This window comes from Haliaeetus leucocephalus, unplaced genomic scaffold (assembly GCF_000737465.1).
Source record: "Haliaeetus leucocephalus isolate CR32 unplaced genomic scaffold, Haliaeetus_leucocephalus-4.0 Scaffold206, whole genome shotgun sequence".
Taxonomy (NCBI): Eukaryota; Metazoa; Chordata; class Aves; order Accipitriformes; family Accipitridae; genus Haliaeetus; species Haliaeetus leucocephalus.
Window position 1 is genome coordinate 5775092 of NW_010972642.1, and position 21731 is coordinate 5796822.

Sequence of the window (21731 nt, forward strand, 5' to 3'; positions counted from 1 at the left end):
ATGCAAATGGAAAACTGGAAAAATACTAAGCTGTCTTCAGATTCTATGAGAAGGAGGAAATAAATTAAAAAGATTTACCTTCCATTTCTACATTACCACACAGAAAATCAAGACAAAGGAGAGGAAATTCTGTTGTTTAAATAATAGGGGTTTTGAATTTTTTCCCTGCAGATAAGATCATCTGCAAATTTGCTTCTTATTTCATTTTTAATCTCTCTGCATTTGAGGGATGGCTAAGGAAATAACATGAAAATTTCTTCTTCGTCTGGGACATGAGTGCTAGGAGTATCCAACCGCTTAAGAACTGGATATGTGTTTTTTTCTTGTTTTGTTAGTAATATAAAATTAAGAAGGGTGTGATAAATAAAGGCAATGACAACCTTTTTTTTTATTTAATGTCAATATGTTTCAGAGCAGTTATGCTTTTTGGCTGCTTTATGACATCTACTTCCTTGTCAGTGTATGTCTTACGAGTTACAATGCTGATGTGCTGAAATCAGTTATGAAATATGTTATTCTCTTTTTTGAATTCTTTGTGGTTTCAGAGAAGAGGGTGTTTTAAAGTGTTGGGAGCTGTAGAATAAGAATATCAATTTTCAAAGTGTCTAAGAAATTTTGCTCAATTTTCAAGTCCTATGATGAGATTTTTTTTTTAAGAATGTAATGAACTTTCAAGGGTGTATCTTATTCCCAAATCAAGTTACAGATTTAGAGGTTACATGTAAAATAAAACACATAGCCTCCCCTCTCCTTTTTTTTATTAATGGAGCTTTAAGCTGCTAAACCACTAAAGTATTTTTGAAAAATATACTTCTTATGCACTTGCCTTCTCTTGTTCTCTGGTAAGAAGAAGTGTTATTAGATGGCCTCATAATGATAGCTAGGGAGATAAACAGTTGAAGAGCTGCTAGGGTACAGATGACAAAATGTGTTTCTCTTGTTCTACAGGACAAGCCCTGGTTTTAGCCCTGTGCTGCACAGTTCTTCTACAGCATCTACCCATTTACTACACCATCTTTGATCTATTAAAGGTCAGATTAGGTGAACGTCTTTTGTCTGGTTGATGTGCCCAAAATACCTGAAGCTTCCTTCTTCATTGCTAAGGACACACATCCATTTGATAAGAACATCATTTCTGGTAGCAAGCAAGCATGGCCTCTGGACTTTTATTTCTGTTCCTTGACTGCTTCTTCGCTGTCTTTCAGCAAAATGTTCTGATGGTACTGCACTGTCCAAACAGGAATATGGTTTCTAAGTTTTCAGGTGCCTAGCTTTTGATTTGTTAACTGTGTGAAAGACTTGATAGTAGGATCCAGAAGGCCTAGCTTTCCTGAGGGCACTGTGCCATACTCAGGCTGGATGATGCAGAGTCTACGCTACTATTCTTGAACAGTCTGAATTGGTTCTGTATGTCTCACTTAAACAGGGCTCTGCCTGGAAATCCTTGCTCTTAGTTGAGACAGTTCTTCTCCCCCTTAGTTCCTCTCTTCTGCTGAGCACCTTGTACGCTTTCATGTGACTGTTCATTAATGTCATCTTGTGGCTGCTTTACATCAGCTAGGTAGAAATCCCCAGTTTCCAGGACTTTTTAGCTCTGCACTCAAGCTCTGACAACTTCAAAGTCTTCTTCATCGCTTTCAGCATGGAAATCTATCTACAAAGCTCTTCTAAATTCCATCAGGTCTTGGCTGACCTTCTTTCCTTGTATCAGACCTTCTAGCATGTCCTCCTTGTGAGCTGCACAAACCTGTCAAGTACATCTCTCAAAGTCAAGTTTTTGCTACAGAGCATGAGATTGGGATGTGACATGGTATATGCTTCAGGAGAACTGCAATACTGAGGTACAATGCTCGTCCGTTGTCTGCTTCCTCTGACAATGTCCTGTTCATCTTGAGCCTCATATTGTACAGGTAGAATATGAAATCTCACAACATAGAGCAGTTGTTTGCCTCAAATATCTGTGACTATACCAAACTTTCCTAAAACGTCCTCAGTGATGGTCTTGTTCTTTTTGACAGACATTCACTACATATGTCCATTTTTTTTCCAATGTTGCTTAGCTTTTATTTGACTTGATCTTAGAACCTTTTGTTTTCTTATGTGTCTTTTGTAGGAGCATAGCTTTGAACAAGACGCATGACTAAAGGACAGACCTGTGAAGCAAGATGTAGTAATCATCAAGTGTTGTAGCTGATGAGTACTCTTCTGGTTCTGTCACTAAAGAGCATGGTGACATTTCTTTCATCCTGCTTTTTGCTGTTTGATGATGATGGCATCTGATATCTTCTTTACCTGTCCACCTGACAGTTGCTTAAAATGTCATGCTGTTGCTCCTAACTTACTCATCAGCAAGGCCATGCTGCCAAATGACCTTATATTCTGAGCTCCAATAGTTACAGATTCCTTTGAAATCATCACAGGCTTTTTTTCTCTTCAGCATACTTCTCTGCATCTGATACCAGCCTGCTAGCCATGTTACCAAATCATGGGAATGAAACCAAGTCAGAGCATTGTCATTCTCTATAGACCTTTGTGTATACTGCTGTTCATTTTGCTGAGGAATTTGGTCTGAAAAATGTTCATATAGTGATAACTCTGTTAAACTCTACTGCTTCTCACCTCATTTTTATATGCTTAGTTCTGTGATCATGCAGAGTATAACAGTGGAATCTAAGGTACTTATGGTTTCTGAAGAATTCAGCCTATTAAAATACCCTGGGGAAATAAGGGTGGTATTTAAATTCTGCAGAACTCATTGTGAAATATACAAGAGTATGTTATCCATCATGTTAAAGAAAAAAAGTTTAAATACATGCTTATATGTTTTTTGCCCCAAAAGCTATGCTGAAAAGTAGCAATAAGAAGGAGGTATTCTGAAGAAAAGGCAGCACCATTAGAAGCAGAACAGTTTGTGAGAAAAAAGCTATTTAATTTTACTGAAGTGTGGTTTTGGTCTATGTAATATCATGTAGGATCTATCCAATCTAAAAAAGAAAATTATCTTCACTTGTTTTAATATAGATCAAATATGGGCTATAGGAAGCACTTACTTGGACTATGAAAAAAAACTTTCATGTGATAGTTAATTAGGTAAGATGCTTAACTATCATTAAGTGAATGAGAGACAACATAAGTCACCAGTCAGAAACTGGGTGGGAAAGTGATTTAAGAATATTCAGTCATTTGTCCTAGTGTATTTAAAATATTTTTTAAAAGCTGATGAGGTTGCAGAAGGCTTCATACTAGGACATTGTTAAGAGTCCATATGAACTGCCTGGAAATGATGAGAAAATAAACCTTGTAGAAAACAACAATGACAAAAAATTAAGTTACTCTAATTCAAGGATAACAAAGTATAAGCTTGGAAGAACCTAAGAAAACAATTTGTTTGAGCAGTGCATTGATAAATTTAACTCAGAGCTAATAAATGGAAAGGAAACTTTTCCCTAGTATAAAAGCTTTAATAGTTAAGTTAGTGTTGTAGGTTTGTCTTCTATACTGTTTTTTCATGGTGTCTTTCTGTTACGATTTTTCATAGCAATGTGTTCATAACTATTTTAAATATGAATTGCTTAGCAAAACTGAAACTTCAATTAAGTGTAGATTTTTGTCAAGTGCTTCCATTAATCAAGCTTTGAATCATAGAGAAGGGAGGTAAGCATGGACTAGCTTTAGAAGAAAAGTGTTTTGCTCACCATGAATTTATTTGAATTTGGGGATATCTTTAGTCATCAAACTTGCACTGCACTGTGAGATGGGTAGCAAGGCTCTGGTTGAATGAGATACCACATTCTAGTAAAATTATTTCTTTGGTTTGGTTGTGGGGTTTTTTTTCCCCAGAGAAGGCAAAATGTGTAGCTGAGTTAAACATATTTACATGCTGAATGTGGCCTACTCAAATTAGCCATGGGACGCTTGCTACATGGTTTTTTATTTAACTGAAATTCAGTTTTGCTGTGAAACTCTGCATTACTGGCAAAATCAGTATTTTGTTCTTCATGTTTTTTTCCAATCTAGTGCTTGAGGAAGTTTCTCACTTTATGCAGTAGGAGTATAGCAGGAAAGAAGAGACAGGTGCTTGTTCTTCAAACTAAATAGCTAACCACCCTATGGCATGATTGTCTGTGCATGCCTTAAAGTTATTCCTAAGAGCAACATTTGAACTAAAAATTGTTACACAATAGAGAAAAGCCAGGTATGTGAGTGGAACTACACTTCTACTTTGCAAGATCATGTCTTCAGAAAGTCATTGCAGAAATCCGTGACTGTCTGAACACCCACAAGATGATTTTTCAGCAGAGACTCACAAAATCATTGAGACTGGAAGGGACCTCTGGAGATAGTCTAGTCCAACCTCCCTGTTTACAGCAGTATCAGCTAAAGTGGGTTGCTTAGGGCCATGTTAAGTCAGGTTTAAAATATCTCCATGGACAGAGACTCCACAACCTGTCTGGGCTACCTGTTCCAGTATTCAAACATCCTTAAAGTAAAAAAAATTTTTCTTACGTTTAAACAAGATTTTGTATATTCTGGTTTTTGCCTCTTGTCTTCACTGGGCACCACTGAGAAGAGTCTGGCTCGGTCTTCTTTACTTTTTCCCATCAGGTATTTATACACATTGATATTATACCCTGAGCCTTCTCTTCTGGAGACTAAGCCTCTCCTTGCTTTACAGGTGCTTACACAGACTTTCAGTGAACTCACTCAGGTGTGTCTGCATCTTTCTTGTGCTGGGAAGCCCAGAACTGGATGTAGCACTGCAGTGCTCAGTAGACAGGTCTAACCAGTGGTCTCACCAGTGCTCAGGAGAGGTGAAGGATCACCCCCCTTGATCAGCTGGCAGTGCTCTACCTAATGCAACCCAGGATGCTGTTGACCTTCTTTTGCCACAAGGGCATGTTGCTGAGTTGTATTCAACTTCTTGTCCACCCAGGTCCATTTCTGCAAAGCTGCTTTTCGGTCAGTCAGCACCAGCCTGTACTGCATGGGGTTATTCTTCCTCAGTTTCCCTTTGTTGAACTTCATGTTCCTGTCAGCCCATTTCTCCAGTCTGTCAAGGTCCCTCTGAATGGCAGCATAACCATCTGGTCTATTAACTACACATCCCTATTTTATCTTGTCTGCAAGCCTGCTCTGCCCCATCATTCAGGTCATTAATGGAGATGTTAAACAGTATTGACCCCAACGTCAAACCCTGATGTACATCACTAGTGACTGGCCTCCAGCTGGACTTCATGCCAACAATATTTTGAGTCCAGCAGATCAGACAGTTTTCTATCCACCTCACTGTCCACTTACCTAGTCTGCGTTTCATCAGTTTGTCTTTGAGGATGTTATGGGAGACAGTATCAAAAGCTTCGCAAAAGTCAAGGTAGACAATATCCACTGCTCTCCCATCATCCACTGAGCCAGTCATCTCACTGTAAAAGGCTACTGGGTTGATCAAGCATGATCTCCCCTTTGTAAATCCGTGCTGGCTACTCTCAATCACTTTCATGTCCTTAATATGTTTAGAAATGGCTTCCATTAGGAAGCCATTTGTTTCATCACCTTCATAGGGATCAAGGTCAGGCAAACTGGCCTGAAGTTCCCCAAATCCTCCTTCTTTCCCTTCTTGAAGGTAGTACTGACACTTGTTTTCTTCCAGTCCTTGGGAACCTCCCCCAGTTGCCATTACCTTTCAAAAATAAAGAGCGGTTTCACAGTGAGAGAGGCAGCTCTCTCAGCTGTTATGAGTGCATGCCATCTGGTCCCATGGACTTGTGTACGTCCATTTTGCTTACATGGTACCTGACCTGATCCTCCCATACCGAGGGTAGGTCTTCATCACTCCAGACTTTCCCACCAGCCTCAGGGCCCTGGGATTCATGTGGGCAAATGTTGCAAAGAAGGCACTGAGTACCTCCTAGAGCCCCTTGAGTCCCCTCGAGACCTCAAGTTCTGTTTTACTGAGCAGCCTTGGAGCAAGTGTGTCTTTGTTTACTGTTACTGTAGGTGTCAGAAATGGATTAAATGATTGGTTTTGTATATTTGAAAGTGAGGGTTATTTTCTCACCTGAGGAGTTTGTCTCAAAGTTCTAGAAAGGACACTGACATTTTCGTCATCGCACAGCAGTGGCTCTGCTGTGTGTCCATATGGCAGTCTGTCCAGTCCAGACTTCTGTCCCCACTAATGCACAAGACTGGGCTCTTTGGAGGAAAGAATGAGAAACCCAAACTGGTCATTCCTTACCCAACCATTAGTCCTGTGGCATAAAATTTAGAGCCCATCAAATTCAGGTAATTAACTATGAATATTCTTGTTAGATAGGATTAACATTTTGATAGATCATTCTTTAAAAACATCTTTCCAGTTTCTTGATTTCAATTGTATCAAGCAACAATGACTTCCAGTGTACTGTTTTCTTTCCTGTTGACAATAGGAGCGTTCCTTGTATACCCAATGTTTTTTTAGTTTCATTGACTATATTCTTATCTTTTGTACAAGGTAAATAAGACCATCTTACTCACCTTTTCCTATTCCATTTATTATTTCTCTTTCATGCAGCATTTTCTGTGCATTTTTTATGAATTAAATCATGCCTTTCTCTCTTCATATGTCAGTTGTTCCATGACCCTGCTCACTTTTAGTCGTCTGTCTCTGCTCATCTTTTTATAAATATTATTAATCTTGTCATATTTAATAAGAAAACATACTGATTCTACAAATTGATTAAATCTTTAATTATTTTTCTGTGCGGGTATGTGCATCCTCCAAGTTTCCACAATGTGGAATATTTATGTAAAAGAGTTTGAGTTATAATTCCATTTTTTAACAAAAAGCATTTTAAATGTTCTCTATGAGCACATTAATCCTTCATGTTTCTAAACTACTTCTAGCTGCCTACTGGTGCAGGAAAAGTGTGGCTGTTGCTTGGTTTCTAAGGTGCTTTTTAAAAATTATTTTATGTTTTTTTAAGTGTGGGAAACAGAAGATAAGAAAGAGAAGTGAGATTTAAATTAGAGGGAAGCCTCATACTCGGGAAATCTTGGAATCAGGTGTTTATTTTTACATACACTTTGTGGTTTTAGAAAATTAGGTTGCAATTGTTTTAGTTCTTTCAATAGCATCATATTTCATAATCAGTGCTGCAACTAGTATGTTTGGTTATTGAATACCTGGCTATGTCTGTATTTTACTATAGTGGAGAACTAAAGGGAAAGGTATTGTCACACTTACTAAAAAGTACTGCTTTTCTGTTGCAGTGTAAGACCTGCTCAGAGCCAAAACAAATAACTAGTTCCTCTGCAATTTATAACAACCCCAACCTAATCAAACCAATTCCAGTGAAGCCTAGTGAAAATCAGCATCAACGAATATCTCAGCAAAGCAAGGTAAAATGTTTTGTGTGTTTTCTGACTAGTGCTGTAACCGTGTAGGAATATTTGAGTCGGAAGGTCAGTGCAAGAATTTGAGGTGGAACCATTCTGAGGAATTATTTTAATGCAAAACTAATGTTTTATAAAAAGCTCCCCAGCCCCCACCATATGATGTGGAAGCATGTAAATTAAAGACATAGTATCCTGATGCAACAAAGAAATACTAGTCTTTCAAATTTCAGATACTGCTTTGATTGCAAGCTGGTCTAGTCAATTGCTGGACCACAGTTAGTGTGTTCTTTTTTTTAGGTGAATTTGGTTAATCTAAATAAAGAACAGTCTCTTGATATATCTTCAAGCTAAATCACACTGCAAAATCCTAAAAGCTGAATTCAGCTGTGACAGGGAGACGCACAAGAAGTGGCCCTACTTCATACATGGGGAGATTTCTGTTACTAATATTGTACTGATAGCTGAAAGGGAAGATGCTCTTTCATGGTATTTAAAGTAAAGCCACTGCTCTCTCTCAGATTCACTGATTTTCTCCCACATTAGCAGCTTGACAACTGTCTTTTTGCCCTTCCTATGTGACAAAACTATTAAAAATCCTCTTGGGAGGAAAACACATAGCAGTTTCTCAGCTTTTCCTTGAATACTGCTGGCTAAATATTGTCACCACTTAATGTAACTTATGCATGAGGGAACTACATTTACTTTTTTCCTCTGTCCCCTCACAGAATGTGGATTCTGAACCACAGCACTTGTCTTTGACAGCACTGTTTGGAAAACAAGAAAAGCCAGATGTCTCAGAACCACTTAATAAACAGCACCAAGAGAATCTTCCTGTTAGGCAGGGTGTGGTACGTTCCCTATCCTATGAAGAACCTAGCAGGCATTCGCCCTCTGCAGAGAAACAGCTTTGCCCCGCCATTCAGAAGCTTATGGTGCGTGGGACAGACCTTCATCCGCTTGCTGAGTTTCCTGAGAACCCACTCTGTGAAAATGGCAATATCCACCCTGTGGGTGAGAGTTTCACAGGACTCTTCCAACCTGTGAATTCTCATGGTATTGCAACATCTCATGTAGTTCAGGATACTGCTGGCACTCAGAGCCTATTACAGAAATTACAGAGTCAGTCAGGGTCAGTGACTAAAATGGACCCCGGTGCAACAGGATCTGCGAACTCGACAGCTTCTGTGTTCAGCAGGACTCCTGCTGCTGTTGGAGCACCAGCAGCAACAGTAAATAATATGAGCCAACCACCTTTGGTGTATTTCAATGGTTCCCTACCAGGCCAGACTTTAGAGTCTCAGACACTTGGTAAAGAACAGTCTAAACTTCCTAGACAGCCGCTTTCTCTCTCTGGCAATCAAGCAGCCAATTCTGGGGTGATTTCACCTCAAGAGTTACTGAAGAAACTCCAGATAGTGCAACAAGAACAACAGTTGCATGTATCCAGCAGACCAACCTTGGCAGCTAAGTTTCCTGTTGTTACCCAGAATACCAATACGCTGAAACCACTGGAATCCTGGATAGAAAAGGCACCAGGTACAGAAAAACAGAGCACTCTTCTTCAGGTAAATGGGAAACTTCAACATTTAAATAAATAAATAAAAACCTAGCAATCTTTTGAACTTGGTATTTTGTAAGGTTAGTCTTTGTTTCATTTTGGCCAGTTTGTCCTTGTTATTATCTTACCACATGTTGCACATCATTCATTTTGCATGTGATAATTTAACAACATCAAGTAAGTTCTGATTTACCAAGCTGTGATATTGTAAATACTGAAGGCTACATCTCTTGCAAATCAATAATGACCGAAAATACTGCAATCTTGGGTTTTTCCAGAGGCACTTTGAAAAGTCACCTAGTTTTCAGTTGCCATACCTCAGGCTGTTTTGTGTAATTGCTGGTTACTGAGTGTAATATTTTGGGTTTAATAATTTTTCTTACAAAATTAGTCATAGCTTTCTCTGTGCAGGTATACATTCCTTTGTATGCCAGTTGCTAAAGGTGCTTAAAAGGTCACTTATTTTCTAACAGCAGATTTTTTAAGTACATGTATATCAATTAATTAGTTATCTTGTACTGTAACTTCTAGCTATTCATTAGTTATTTTTTTTATTGCTATGTATTATTTTGAAAAAAGGCCTTGTGCCTGAATGCCTTCAAAAAAACCAAAGCCCTTAATTCTGGAGATTGTGACCAAAAAAGTCAGATTGGTGTCTTAAAAAATTCAGGAGATGTCAAGAGACTGTGTCTCTCTCATGACTGCATTTTTCTGTTCTTTAGAAGTATCATGTGCAATTACAAAATGTCCCATCCTGGACAACTGCTGTCTTTGCTAACAGCTTCATTTTCTGTAGGATCTTCTACACTTGAATGTCTGTAAATGTCCTGTTTGGGGATGCAGCTAAGCCACTTTTAACGTCCTTTATTGTGGACAGACTGTACACAAGACTTGTGTTGTACTGGAGTCTGACCTGTATTGGAGTCTAGAAGTTACTTATCTGAATGAAAAAGCATTCACCTTTTCAATGTAAAGTTCAAAAGCTGCTTTTCTATTGCAGCTTCTTAAAAACCTGAGTGAAAGACTACAGAATACTTCAGCATGCTCCAAGAATCCTCCTTATTCTAGAAAGTTATCCTACACACAGAGATGCTGAAACAGTCATTTAACAATTAAGGGCCACATCCATCACTAACACTGTTACAGGTCAAGATTTCTCATCTGTGAGAGAGGTCAGAGGAAGATCAGTTTGATATAGCAAATAGCCATCATTATTTTTATTCTTTTAATTAAAGCAGCATGACTTTTTGAATCTGTGTGAAAGAGTTTTGGGGGAATTAGTCATTGAAATTATTCGGGATCAGTTGCTTACAGATGGTAATCTGACTTTCCAGGGGAGTGCTAATGAATAAAAAGAGGATCCAGAGTCACAAAAATTTACTTCTGTTTTCACTGGGAATGGAACTTGCCTGCTATAAATGAAAGAAATTGTCTGATTCACTGGTACATGTACTGATAGCATGGAGACATAAGACATTTCTACTTTGAAGCTAAAAGTAAAATGAGGCAAGTGCCAGGCTGTACATTATAAGTCAGTATGCATAAATAAAAAATGGCAAATATGCTGATATATTTTCAAATGAAAAATCCATATAGATGCTGATATGGCTAATGACTTTGTATATATTTGAAAAAGAAAATGATGCCAACATTAGTTGCAATATGGAAAGGGAGTTACTGACATAATGCAATTTCAATAATTTTACTGCTTGAGTACGAATAGAACAATAGCTTGTGAGAAGAGAAGTAGTCTTCACTGGAGCAAGTCTCATTCACTGTGACTATTGCTGCAAGTTTGCCTTAAAAAAAAAAAAAAAAAAAGCAGCAGCTAAGGAGGCTCTCAGTCTCGCTTTGCATGGCTGTGAGCAGAGCACGTAGATGAGACTGCCTAGGAGTGGTTTCACAGATTGACACAGCCACAGCTGCTATCAAAACAGTCTTAGGTGCAGTTCTTCCAACACTTTTAGTATGGCTTATGAGATTTAATATATAGACTAAAAATGATAATGAAAGTAGGCCTAATTATTGTTTAGGACACCTAAAACTCTGCAATCTGGAAGGAATGGCCTCTTTCACATGCAGCAGATTGCCAAAAAAGAAAAAGGGGAGAAGGCTAAAAATGAAGGAACGAGTCTGTGTTCCTGTAGAATGCCATGAATTAGCCACATGAAATATGCCTACTTTTGAAAAAAAAATTAGAAGGTAAAAATTTGAAACAACTTTTAAAACCAACGTTAATCTTTTTATATCATCCTTGCTGTAGACCAGAGGCTTTAAGTGCTGCCATGCCTGCAGACATTCGAGTGAAATTGAATTGGCACAAATATATCTGCACATGCTCATGCAAAATTGATCAAAGCAGATTCTGACAACAAATGCAGCAAAAGGTTTGTTCTCTGTAATTATTTATCTTTTGGTATTGCCTCTCTACTACAATTCAGCATACAGAAAAAGCAAATTCTAAAAAATCTGACAGGAATAGAGAGGTATCTGGACAGTGTCTGTTGCTGGAAAAATTGTATTAAAGGAACACCCTAAATCCATCAGCAGCACTAAGAATATGAAAGCCATAGTCTTTTCCACAATTGACATGTTACGAGTCCAAGTTTAAATTGGCTTCTGCTGCATTTCCATATGGTGTAAGAACTGTGATCTCCCACATAGAGAGGAAGAGACCAGTTACAAAAAAAAAAAAAAACCCAACAAAAAAAACCCCCACAACCCAGAAAAAAAGCAAAAGCTGAAGAATAATACTTGGAAGCATTCAGTCTGGTGTGGTGCCAGCTCTATTTGATGAAGTATTCCTTATGTGGACAGTGAGTAACGTGTGCTTAAGATGCAATAAAAAAGCATTAATCTGCAGTGGACTTTTAAGCATATGCTTAGCATTAGGTGTGAGTTATCCTGATTATAGATACATGCATGCTTAAGTGTTTATGTTAATCAGAATTTGGTTTTTAAAGTGCTTGCAATAACCTTGACACAAATTTATCTTTTCTTCAGAAGGTCACTTATCTTACAGCCCTTTTTTCTCATCTCTTGGAGCATTTTGCATCAAGAATGTATTTTTTACATAGTGTTACATCTTCTGAATATGTGCATGGTACCTAGTATCTTTGGTGTGAGCATCGTGCCATTCATTACCTCTCAATTGTCCTGACTGCAGTTTCAGCATGAGATTTAAAACATGCACGGGAGGAATGCAAATAGGTACATTAAACTTGTTTTGAAAAGTAATTTAAGATTCTGTAGTTAAACATCAATTGAAAAATTCTGAATTAAACTTGAAAGACAAAGCAATGTTAGCATTATAGCCAGGTTTATTTTAGTAGTAACCGTCTTTAAAGTTCCTGAACTATTCTTAGATTAAATGTTCTCAGTTTTAAGTAATGCCACTAAAAACAGATAGAGGCCTACAGCACCCACCAGATGCTGATGTTCCAGAGGGGCACTTGACGCACATGGGATTCTGCGCATGGAGGAAGCAACAGAGGGTGCCAGTTTGCATTACGGGAGATCCAGTGCATTCCTTAGTTCATGGTGTTATGTGACTTTGCCAGCTATCGTGTCACCTAGCTGCCAGCATCCATGCAGAATATCAAACAGGTATCTTAGCATTTGTGCTTCAGAGAAGGAAAACTATATGTTACAATGATTATTTTGCACATTTTTCATTGTTCTTACTTCACTGCTGCACAACTGATGGTAGACTCCTACTGTGTTATTAGTGACTCAGAGATTTAAGTATTGACCTGATAAAGCTGGAGATAATTCAGTAGAGGCTGGATGAACAAGCACATCAGTTTAGATTCTGTGGGAAAGAAGTTGATCAACAGCATTTTGGAAGGGCTGTTATGTCTTGTGAGAAATTACTCAAAGCTAAAAGATTGGCCCAAAGGCTATTAATGTCCCTACGGAGCATTTTCAGTGATTTCAGCAAAAGCATGGTGCTATAGGAATTGCACTAGTATTGCCAAGATCAGCATCCCATTTTCAAGTAGGTATCAGTTGTCCCAGTGACTGAAGGTGATCTGAGCTAAATCTAAAACAAAAATTTGCCTTTATGTTTTTTAAAAAAAACCATGTTGTTTACGTAAAAGTTTAAGTGGCAGAACCTTTGAGTATGAACTGTTAGCAGGAATATACATTTTAATGTTTGCATACAGAAACAAATGCTATGCACTTAAAAAATGATACATATATTTTCTATTCTTCTGACACAAATATTTTAAGTTTTACAGTAACCTGTATATATTAGCTGTGTCACCAGTAGATGGCAATATTGCTTATTCCATATAGTTTCCATATGCTTGGCAAGTCCTACCAAAAAGCTGTTTCTATCCAGAGAAAACAAATAATTTTTCATATGTCTTTTAAACCACAACATGTATAAGTGTTTGACAGTAGTAACTGTACATTATTAAGAGCACAGTTTGTCTTGGGTTTTGTTTATTTGCCTTGGACTCTAGAGAGAAGTGGTTTTTGATTTTGAAGGACATGCCATCTGGGTCTTTGACACAGTCTGTTGTAGATTCAGCTATATTAGTGGGACAGTTTATCTCCTCCAGCTGCTCACCACCATCCCTTTGCTGGAGGTTCCTACCCTTGGAGAGCAGTTTGTATATGCATTCTTTAAATCGCATTAGGAAGAATCATCTGGTTTAAGCAAACCCTGCCAATTTTCCTTGAGGTAAATTAAAGAGAAGTTACTTCAGCAGCATGGGTGAGTAGAGCAGAAACATTGTGATAAGCATCTGCGGGTAGTCAATCTTCCACAGGCAGGAGAACAATCTTCTCACTTACAGGAGAACATCTGTGCACAGTCTGAAGGTCTCGCTCCAGAGAGGGATGTCACTTTGGACTTAAGTTGGTTTTCTTCTGAAATGAACATTGTTTTTCAAGCATAGTTGCACAAACATATGCACTACCTTAATTTTGAAGCAAACTTACAATGAGTTAGGAATACCTTAACTCAGTCAGGAGCTTGTAACACAGACCTGATGATTGCTGTTATGATTACATGCCATGGGGTAGGAAGAAGGCTGTAGGTCAAGAGTGTTGTTTTTAAGTAGTACTCTATTTAGGAAACAAACAATATTTACCTAAAACATAAACTGGGAGATTTTTGCATTAGGTGCATATTGCATGTTTTCTAATATCCATGAGTCTTTCCTGACACCTAGTCTTTCTGCTTCCTTAAATCTTGTGTAAAACAGCATGAGATCTCAATCCTCCTCATTTCTATTTCTCTTTGTATTGTAGTCTAACTAACATTGTTCAGAAATGTCTTGGGTAGAACAATCATAACTAGGAGTAAGACAAGCTACAAAAATATGAATGTTCTTTAATATTGCACTATGTTGTTTTGCATACCTAGGAGATAAACTCAGTTTTATTTTCTTAATTTTTCTTAAAAATTGAAATGTAACCAGGACACAGAGTGAAGGGATTCAGTAGCCTTTCACCATCATACAGTAGCAATAAATCATGCTCCAGTCCAAAGGAGAGGAGCTTTGGTAAGCTCATATCAATTCCTTTGTATGTTCTGTTCTTTGAAAAAAAGATAGGATACTTGAATAGCAAGGAGATGGCTGATTAGGACTAAGATTTATTACTGGAATTACCTGGAGAGAGCTCTAATATCTGCAAACTAAGTGAATACACTTTGTTATGTTGTATGTTATATCTGATAGTATTTGCTAGTCCTGTATATTTTACCGTTCCAAGACGCATTGCAAAATTTAAAAGCAAAAATTCTTTGACACATATCTTTGCAGGTTGCATGGATATGATACTGAGGGACCTTGCAGAACTACTGCAGTATCAAGGTTTTCGTTCTCTTTGAGGGCCTTTTTGGTTTTGTCAATTGCGTGTTGGTTAGGAGTCAGTTCTGTTTCTGACAGTGCCACCAGCTCACTGTGGCTCTTACGATAAATTACTTAATCTGTTTTCTTTCCCCTCTCCTTAAGTAAAATGAGAAGAAAAAATATATACATATGTATTTATTTATAAAGTAATTTGAAAGTTATAATTGGAAAGTACTTTCTAGTATTAGGTACAAAGATTAGTCTTTAATAGTGATATTTGCATGTAAGTATATTGTCAAAGATTAAACTTAATGACTTACTGTCACTATGTAGAAGACTTTACAGCTGCATTCTCTAAGAGTGCTGATATTTAATAGTAGTCTGATTTCTGTAATAAAATGCTCTCGCCCTAAGATGATTTGCCTATCCAACAGACTTAATCACACTTGTGAATCCATTGCTGCAGTCTTAAATTGGATGGAAGACCTTTTAATCTGGAAATAGATCATATAAGTGGTGCTGAGCTGGAGTTTCACCTAACTGTATTGATCTCCAGCAGTCTCTGTAACTGTTGCCAATCAGTCTGCAGTTTTCATCATCTTTATTCCCACAGAATTAAGTAGATAGGTTTAACTGATGGCTTTATTTTCATATGGACAGGTAATCTCACCACAACGCATTCCTGCCACTGTGACTCCTACCTTGTTGATGTCCCCAATGGTGTTCACTCAGTCCACACCTGCTCCACCAAAAGCAAATGAAAGTGGACGGTTAGCAGCCGCAAACCAAGAACCTGCTGCTAGCTCAGCTAGCCTTCTCCTGCCACTGCAAACCCCAGAGCCATCTGTGGTCAACAGCAGCTCAATGACAAAGTTGCAGCTCCAGGAAACGCTTCTACACCTGATCCAGGTAAAGTGCCAAGAATTCTCCTACTTCGCTTAAAATCCTGATTCCCGTTTTGATATAAGCACCCTATAATCGGTTGCATCCGTCTGTCTAGAGGCTACATGAGTAATTAAAATATATGTTGAACGTTGTGCTACTTAACGGCTGCGTGTTAACGGAGCACTATGGTGTAGACTGGGGATGTGATAGCCTCTCCCTGCACACTGCTGGCTTAACTGCATTTTGATTAATGCATCTGATTTTGGATTCAGGAAAGATAATAAATTTGACAGAAAAGAACAAAGATGACCGAAACCTTCATAAGGTCATCTTATGAGCCAGAGAGGTATCTATTATATTTTTAGCTAAGGATAAATAGTGGTCGATTATCCTAGCTGCCAAATATTTCAGAGATGCATGTTAGCAGTAAGAGGAATTCAGATGGGAAATTAAAATTGCAGGATGAGTGTGAGCAACTTTAAAGTATGGGTTAGATAACCTAAGAATATACTAGTTCAGTTTATTCAATGTAATTCTCTAGTTCAAATGCTAAAATTCCTTTTGCTGCAGTTTTTCAGGTTTAAATGTGACAAAGCGTTACCAACATCATGTATGAGATGATTGTTTACTGCTTTGGGATTATATGAGTGATTATGAATATTTTTTTCCTTAACTTGCCATGTGATGGATATCTGAAGAGTAGACATTGAGGACAGATTATGTAACTAAAGACCTGGCTACAAAGCACAAGGAATAGAGACGCAGGTTTAAGGGTCCAATTTGTAGGCCAAAACTATGTGCCTGTATGGCTTTGGAATAAAAAGAAAAGTCATTACTGAAACGTTGAAGTTACTTGAAATGCAATTTCAGTTATAGACCCAGAAAGAAAATAGTATCTTTAACAAATCAGAGGCTTTTCTCATTTTCCCCTGCACTTGTAGTTTGGGATTAAAAAATAAAAATATCACGTTATCCTGTCTTTATATACTTTGAGTATCTGGATAGTAGTAAAACCATATATGAAGTTAAAAAAGAAACTAGTCAAGGAAAATTGGATTTACTCGTATATCTGTCCCTGCTGTTCTTGGTGATAGTTAGGATTAAGTGAGTTACCTGGAAATTATTTACTTCCAATTTCTTACCTGTTATTTTCCATTATATAAAACCGCAATCTCGAATGCTCCTGATTTTCCTCAAATAGTATCTTGATTTTAATTATCCTCATATGTTCATGTGAACTACTTAGGACATTCTTTCTTAATGTGGGTTGACCATTCTTGCAAAATGATCTTCAGGAGCAAAAAAGTTAAACAAGCAATAAAGAAAAATGAGCAGCATCAATTAGGAGCATTAAGTCTAAAAGAGTTAAACAAGATGCAAGGATTTGCCCAGGTGGGATTTAGTATAGGATCAAAACCCAGGGTGTTTCACTGCTCCTTCAGACATGCTTGGAATTATGACTGACCTAATGGAGGAAACTACTTAAGGAAATCCCTAGGTAAATGAGGGCAAAGAGAAGAAATTACAGGGTTGTATCGTCACTGTATTATCATGCAAGAGTTAAATTCACTGTGAGTTTGGAAAATCTGCTTTCTGTGTACTCGTTACTTCTTACAGAGATACAGTCATGTTTGCTGCAGTAAAGTTGATATTCACGTCCAATTCTTCTAAGGCTACTAGCAAGGCATGGAAATAATACATGGTTTTGGTAAAGGAAATAGCTTTCCTATTGCTCACACTTTAAAATAGAGTAAGGTTGAAAAGTATCTGGTCCATGAAATGGAAAAATTTTCTAATCTCTTCACTCAAAACGCCTCTCGTGCACTAACAATTACCTGTTTTGTTTTTCAGAATGATGACAACTTCTTAAATATTATTTATGAAGCATATCTCTTCAGTGTGAGAAAGGCGGCAATTAAAAAGTCTCTGTGAAAGATGATTTTTAAATTCAATTACTATTGCTTCCTGAACTCCAGGAAAAAGGTTTCAAATTTTTCAAGTATGTTTATGTTTAAAGAAATGAATGGTCTTAGGTATTTTACATACACATAGATTTTGCTTGTTGGCAACTACATGCTGTACTGAGAAAGAAGTGAGCAGAAACAGATTGTGCCTTTAGGGAGCGGAGTGTCACGATACTGAAGACTTAATCACAAAATATTTAAATTATTTTTCTTATATTGGTCCATACTTAGAATCGGTTTCCCTGCATAAGGAATCAGTTTCAGAATTCAGTTTCCTTTTTTACTTGCAGCGTGGTTATTCATTGACTAGGTATTTGTCATGGATTTTCTCTGGGAGACGTCACATGCAACTGTCCCGATGAACGTGCCCATCTCTGACCACATGGTGGCAATGTTGGACTGTTCTTAGGAACGTGAAAATCTGGGTGAAATCTTGGAAGGGAAAGTCTTGGTCAGGCTGATCTATCATCGTACTTAGTTGTCTGCAAAGCAATTCAGAAGAAATGTCATGACTTCCCCAAAAATTTTGTAGAAAAATCTTTTTCTATTTTAACAAGAATATTTTTAGCTAGCTGTAGAAATGGGACTCTGCAGGTGTTTTGAGGAGTTGGGGGGAGGGTTTGTTTGTGAATGTACTCACTGTCAACATAGCTCTGGGGTGGCACTGGATTCATGTTTCTATTATTCCAGATCCAATCTGCATTATTATAAGCAATGTACAACTTTGTTAAGGGGAAGGCTACTGGGTGTAAAAGTCCTATTAATTTTTATTTTTAGTATGTTCCTGGAGCACAGCGATTTCATTGGTCCATTTCTAAAGAAAATAAAATGGATAATCGCTAGTATGTGCTGATTTCATTTTATTGTACCATGGGCTATGTATTTAGAATTGTTGGGTCACTTGTATTTGTATGACTTTAAAATGTTTTTACACTTGGCGGAAGACACATGAGGTTTTAAATCAATTAGAATAAATGACTGAAAGGAATTTTATGTATATTTTTATTAGCATCTGCTGCTGAAGTGCTAGTTTACTACAGTTTAGGAACCCAAAGTTATTGCTGAGGAGGCATTTCTTTTGTGAGTGCAGAGAATCCAATCTGTAATCCATAAAGGAGTATACAATATTCTTTACTATGGGCATTGACGTAGGTACAACTCAGTAGCCTCATCTGTGAAAGTTCTTCAGTGTAAATTAGGGTGCACTTTTAAAGTAGTATAGTCGTAATGATTTCAACAGTTCCCCCAACCCCCCATACATCTGGCTTTCTCTAGTGGAAGAGTGTGATTTTGGGGGGCAAGTGGATTTGCTCACATTCCTTGGGAAAGGCTCTAAATCAATATTTAAAAAAAAAAAGTCAAGAGCTACTTTCTTTATACACAACTGAATAACCCCAAGAGACTTGTGCCTACAAAACTGCTAGACTTTTCCTACACTAAGTAGCTCGTAGAAAGCAAGTTGTATTCTAGTTCCATTTTGTTACAAAATTGTTTATGATTCTTGCAGATTCAGTGAGAAGAACATGTTGAGCAGATACCAGGAAGGGCAGACTTTAAAGATAGCAAATCCGAATTCTAATCCTGTGGCTGTAATAATTTATGTAGCCATTAAAATTTATGGGATTCTACTGAGTTAATTGGTATTATTTCTGAATGAACTGGTGTGGAAGAAATTGGAATCTACACAAAAGAGTTTGTATGAAACTAAATACATGCATAGTTGGTGTCTGTGATGCTGGGTTATCTGAGAGTGCAATTTAAAGATGATGGGGACACATAGTTAAGACCTCATTTGACATGTAGAACTTCTGTAATTGGTGGGTAGAAATAATCCTTAAGCATCTCAAGCTGTGTTTGTGATAGGTTTTTTAGTCATGGGGGAAACATTTTTATTTACAAAAAAGGCAAGTAGAAATTTTAAAAACATCCTTATTTATTGCTTTTCAGAGTAACGTATCATTTACAAAAATTAAAGGTATGTTTTTGAAAACATCTTCTATTCACTCTTGGAGCTTATGACAACAGTAGCATTAGCACTATCCTTGACAAGCTGAGCCTTATCTTAAAGCAGACAAGGATAGAGCTAATTCAGGGTTTCTTCTCACTGCCATCTCTTCTGGTTACATCTACACCAAGTAACACTGACAGAGTTGGATTTCTCTCACTGTATTATGCTATAAGGGATTTCTGGGATTGTTCAGGAGGCATAAACTTGCCTTTTGTGGAGTGAAGAAAAGAAGGATAGTTGCTAAAGAAGGGAGGTGCTGTTTTAGCTGACTTGCATGCTTACCAAGAACAACAGAGGTAAGAAGATAGAACAGGATCAGAAAGAAATTGTGAATTTCATTACAATGAACAGAAGAGGAAAAGTAGTGAGAGAATTCTATTGAGAAATGAAGCCAAACATTTCGTCTAGGTTTCCATTTCAGATGGTAGGCTCTGCTTCTTAGGAGGCATTTGCGCATTGGAGATGGAGCTTGGAATCATACTGGAGTGTAAAACTGTGCTGTGCCCCTTTCTCTCTTCTTTCTACTACAAACTGTCTTGGAAACCTGTGTCAGAAAAAGGCTTTTTTCCAGAAATATAGTTGGAGCCTTCCAGTACCATGGAAAAGCTGGAGGATCCTCACGTAATACTGAAAACTTAATCTCTGCTTTTTTTATTGTGTTTTGTTTAATAGCTTTTTTATCAGCTGGGACTGTCTCTTTATGCAGCCAGATCTGTGCATGATACCAAAAAGTTTATTTTGGGTTTGATAGATGACCTCTGAACTAGAGTGGTTCTGAACACTCGGGTTCCCCTATTGGTTTTTTTGTTTGTTTGTTTTGGGGTTTTTTTAAGACACTGTTAGAACTAGGGAGCCCTTAAGCTAGTAAGACCTTTAGAGAGGTAAAGGCCACAGCCGTTAGGATTGCCTTTCTTTGGGTCTGTTTTCTTTTTTATCTGAAAAAGAAAAAAAGGTAGCAAACAAAAAATCAGAAGGTATGTAAGGATCACATTAACTCTGCTTTAGATGCTTCCACAGTATGCATGTGTAATATTTTTTTATTGTCTGTGTATTTTGTAATATATTGCTGATTTTGGGTTGTGGGGTTTTTTTCTTCCAGTAGAATAAATACTTTGTAAATTGGGGCTTAGCAAGAATTCCAGAAGTTGCAGCAGTGCTTTATGCATTAATCCCAGTCTCAGCATTGAATTGATATTAGTTTTCAGTGTAGTTCCACTTAACCACTGTCCACTTCCTTAGAAGATTACACAGCTATTAAACTAGAGTGAGAAGGCAAGGAGTAGAAAGTCAGTGAAATAGTGAAGCATAATCTCTGTCAGTGTTTATCATGGTAATCCATAATATTCAGTGAAGGCGTCCAAATACTTGCTCAGGACCTTCTCACAGAAAATTCAAATTCTTAATTTGATTTTTATTCATTAGCTTTCTGTTGCTCCTCTATTTACTCCTCCTTGTTGCAGCTGCAAGGGTGATAATTAAAATTTTACAGCAAAATAAAATTTACAGGAGCAGGATGCAGCTGAATAGGCAGGATGCTTCGTCTCCTCTGACAGCCTATTTAAAACGTGTCGAGCATTGAATTTCAGTCATAAAAGCGGTGAGTATTTGAGATATCTTTGTCCCTTTAGGATATTAAAATAATAGTTTAATATTTTAGCAAATATGGAGATCTTTGCTGAGGAAAAGGCAAAATTAAAAGACATTTTTCAGTAAGCATTTGAGCCTCTAATGTAGAATATGTTATGAGATGGCAGCTTTAGCCAGAGGGATCCCTGAAACCTAGAAAAAGGCAAAATTCTAGTCCCAGAGATGAATAATGCACTAAAAAATTAATCCTCAGTCAACCTACAGTAAACTTTACTGCTAATCCTAAGGACTTTTAAGAGACTCTTACAAGTCCTTGCCTTTTCCAAACTGCTACCGATATCTCTAACAAGCTTGTTCTGGCCTCTAGATGTAAATCTGTGCACAGCTGAGTTGAGATTATAGGAGGAGGGAGCTTAGCATGTACAAACAAGAGGAAGAAAATGTGGCTCTGCAAGACACTGAAGAAACAAAGGCTGTAGCTTTATAAATACTTCAAGCTGGCTCTGCTGCTGCTGAGGCAGCCTGTCCCAGCCACCCACTCCTAGCTGCTC

The 21731-nt window shown here is 37.6% G+C and overlaps 1 protein-coding gene across 3 annotated transcripts in view; it reads left to right on the forward strand.

Annotated features, from left to right (window-relative positions):
• The window catches only part of DCP1B (decapping mRNA 1B), a 47775-nt gene extending 28289 nt beyond the window's left edge, over positions 1-19486 (forward strand). For all 3 annotated transcript variants that reach the window (XM_010566186.1, XM_010566187.1, XM_010566188.1), the window contains 4 exons: positions 7246-7374; positions 8097-8936; positions 15397-15645; positions 17473-19486. In XM_010566186.1, coding sequence (XP_010564488.1) covers positions 7246-7374; positions 8097-8936; positions 15397-15645; positions 17473-17553 — 1299 coding nt within the window. In that variant the 3' untranslated portion in view covers positions 17554-19486. The remainder of the gene's footprint in view (positions 1-7245; positions 7375-8096; positions 8937-15396; positions 15646-17472) is intronic.
• Positions 19487-21731: the final 2245 nt, after the last annotated feature.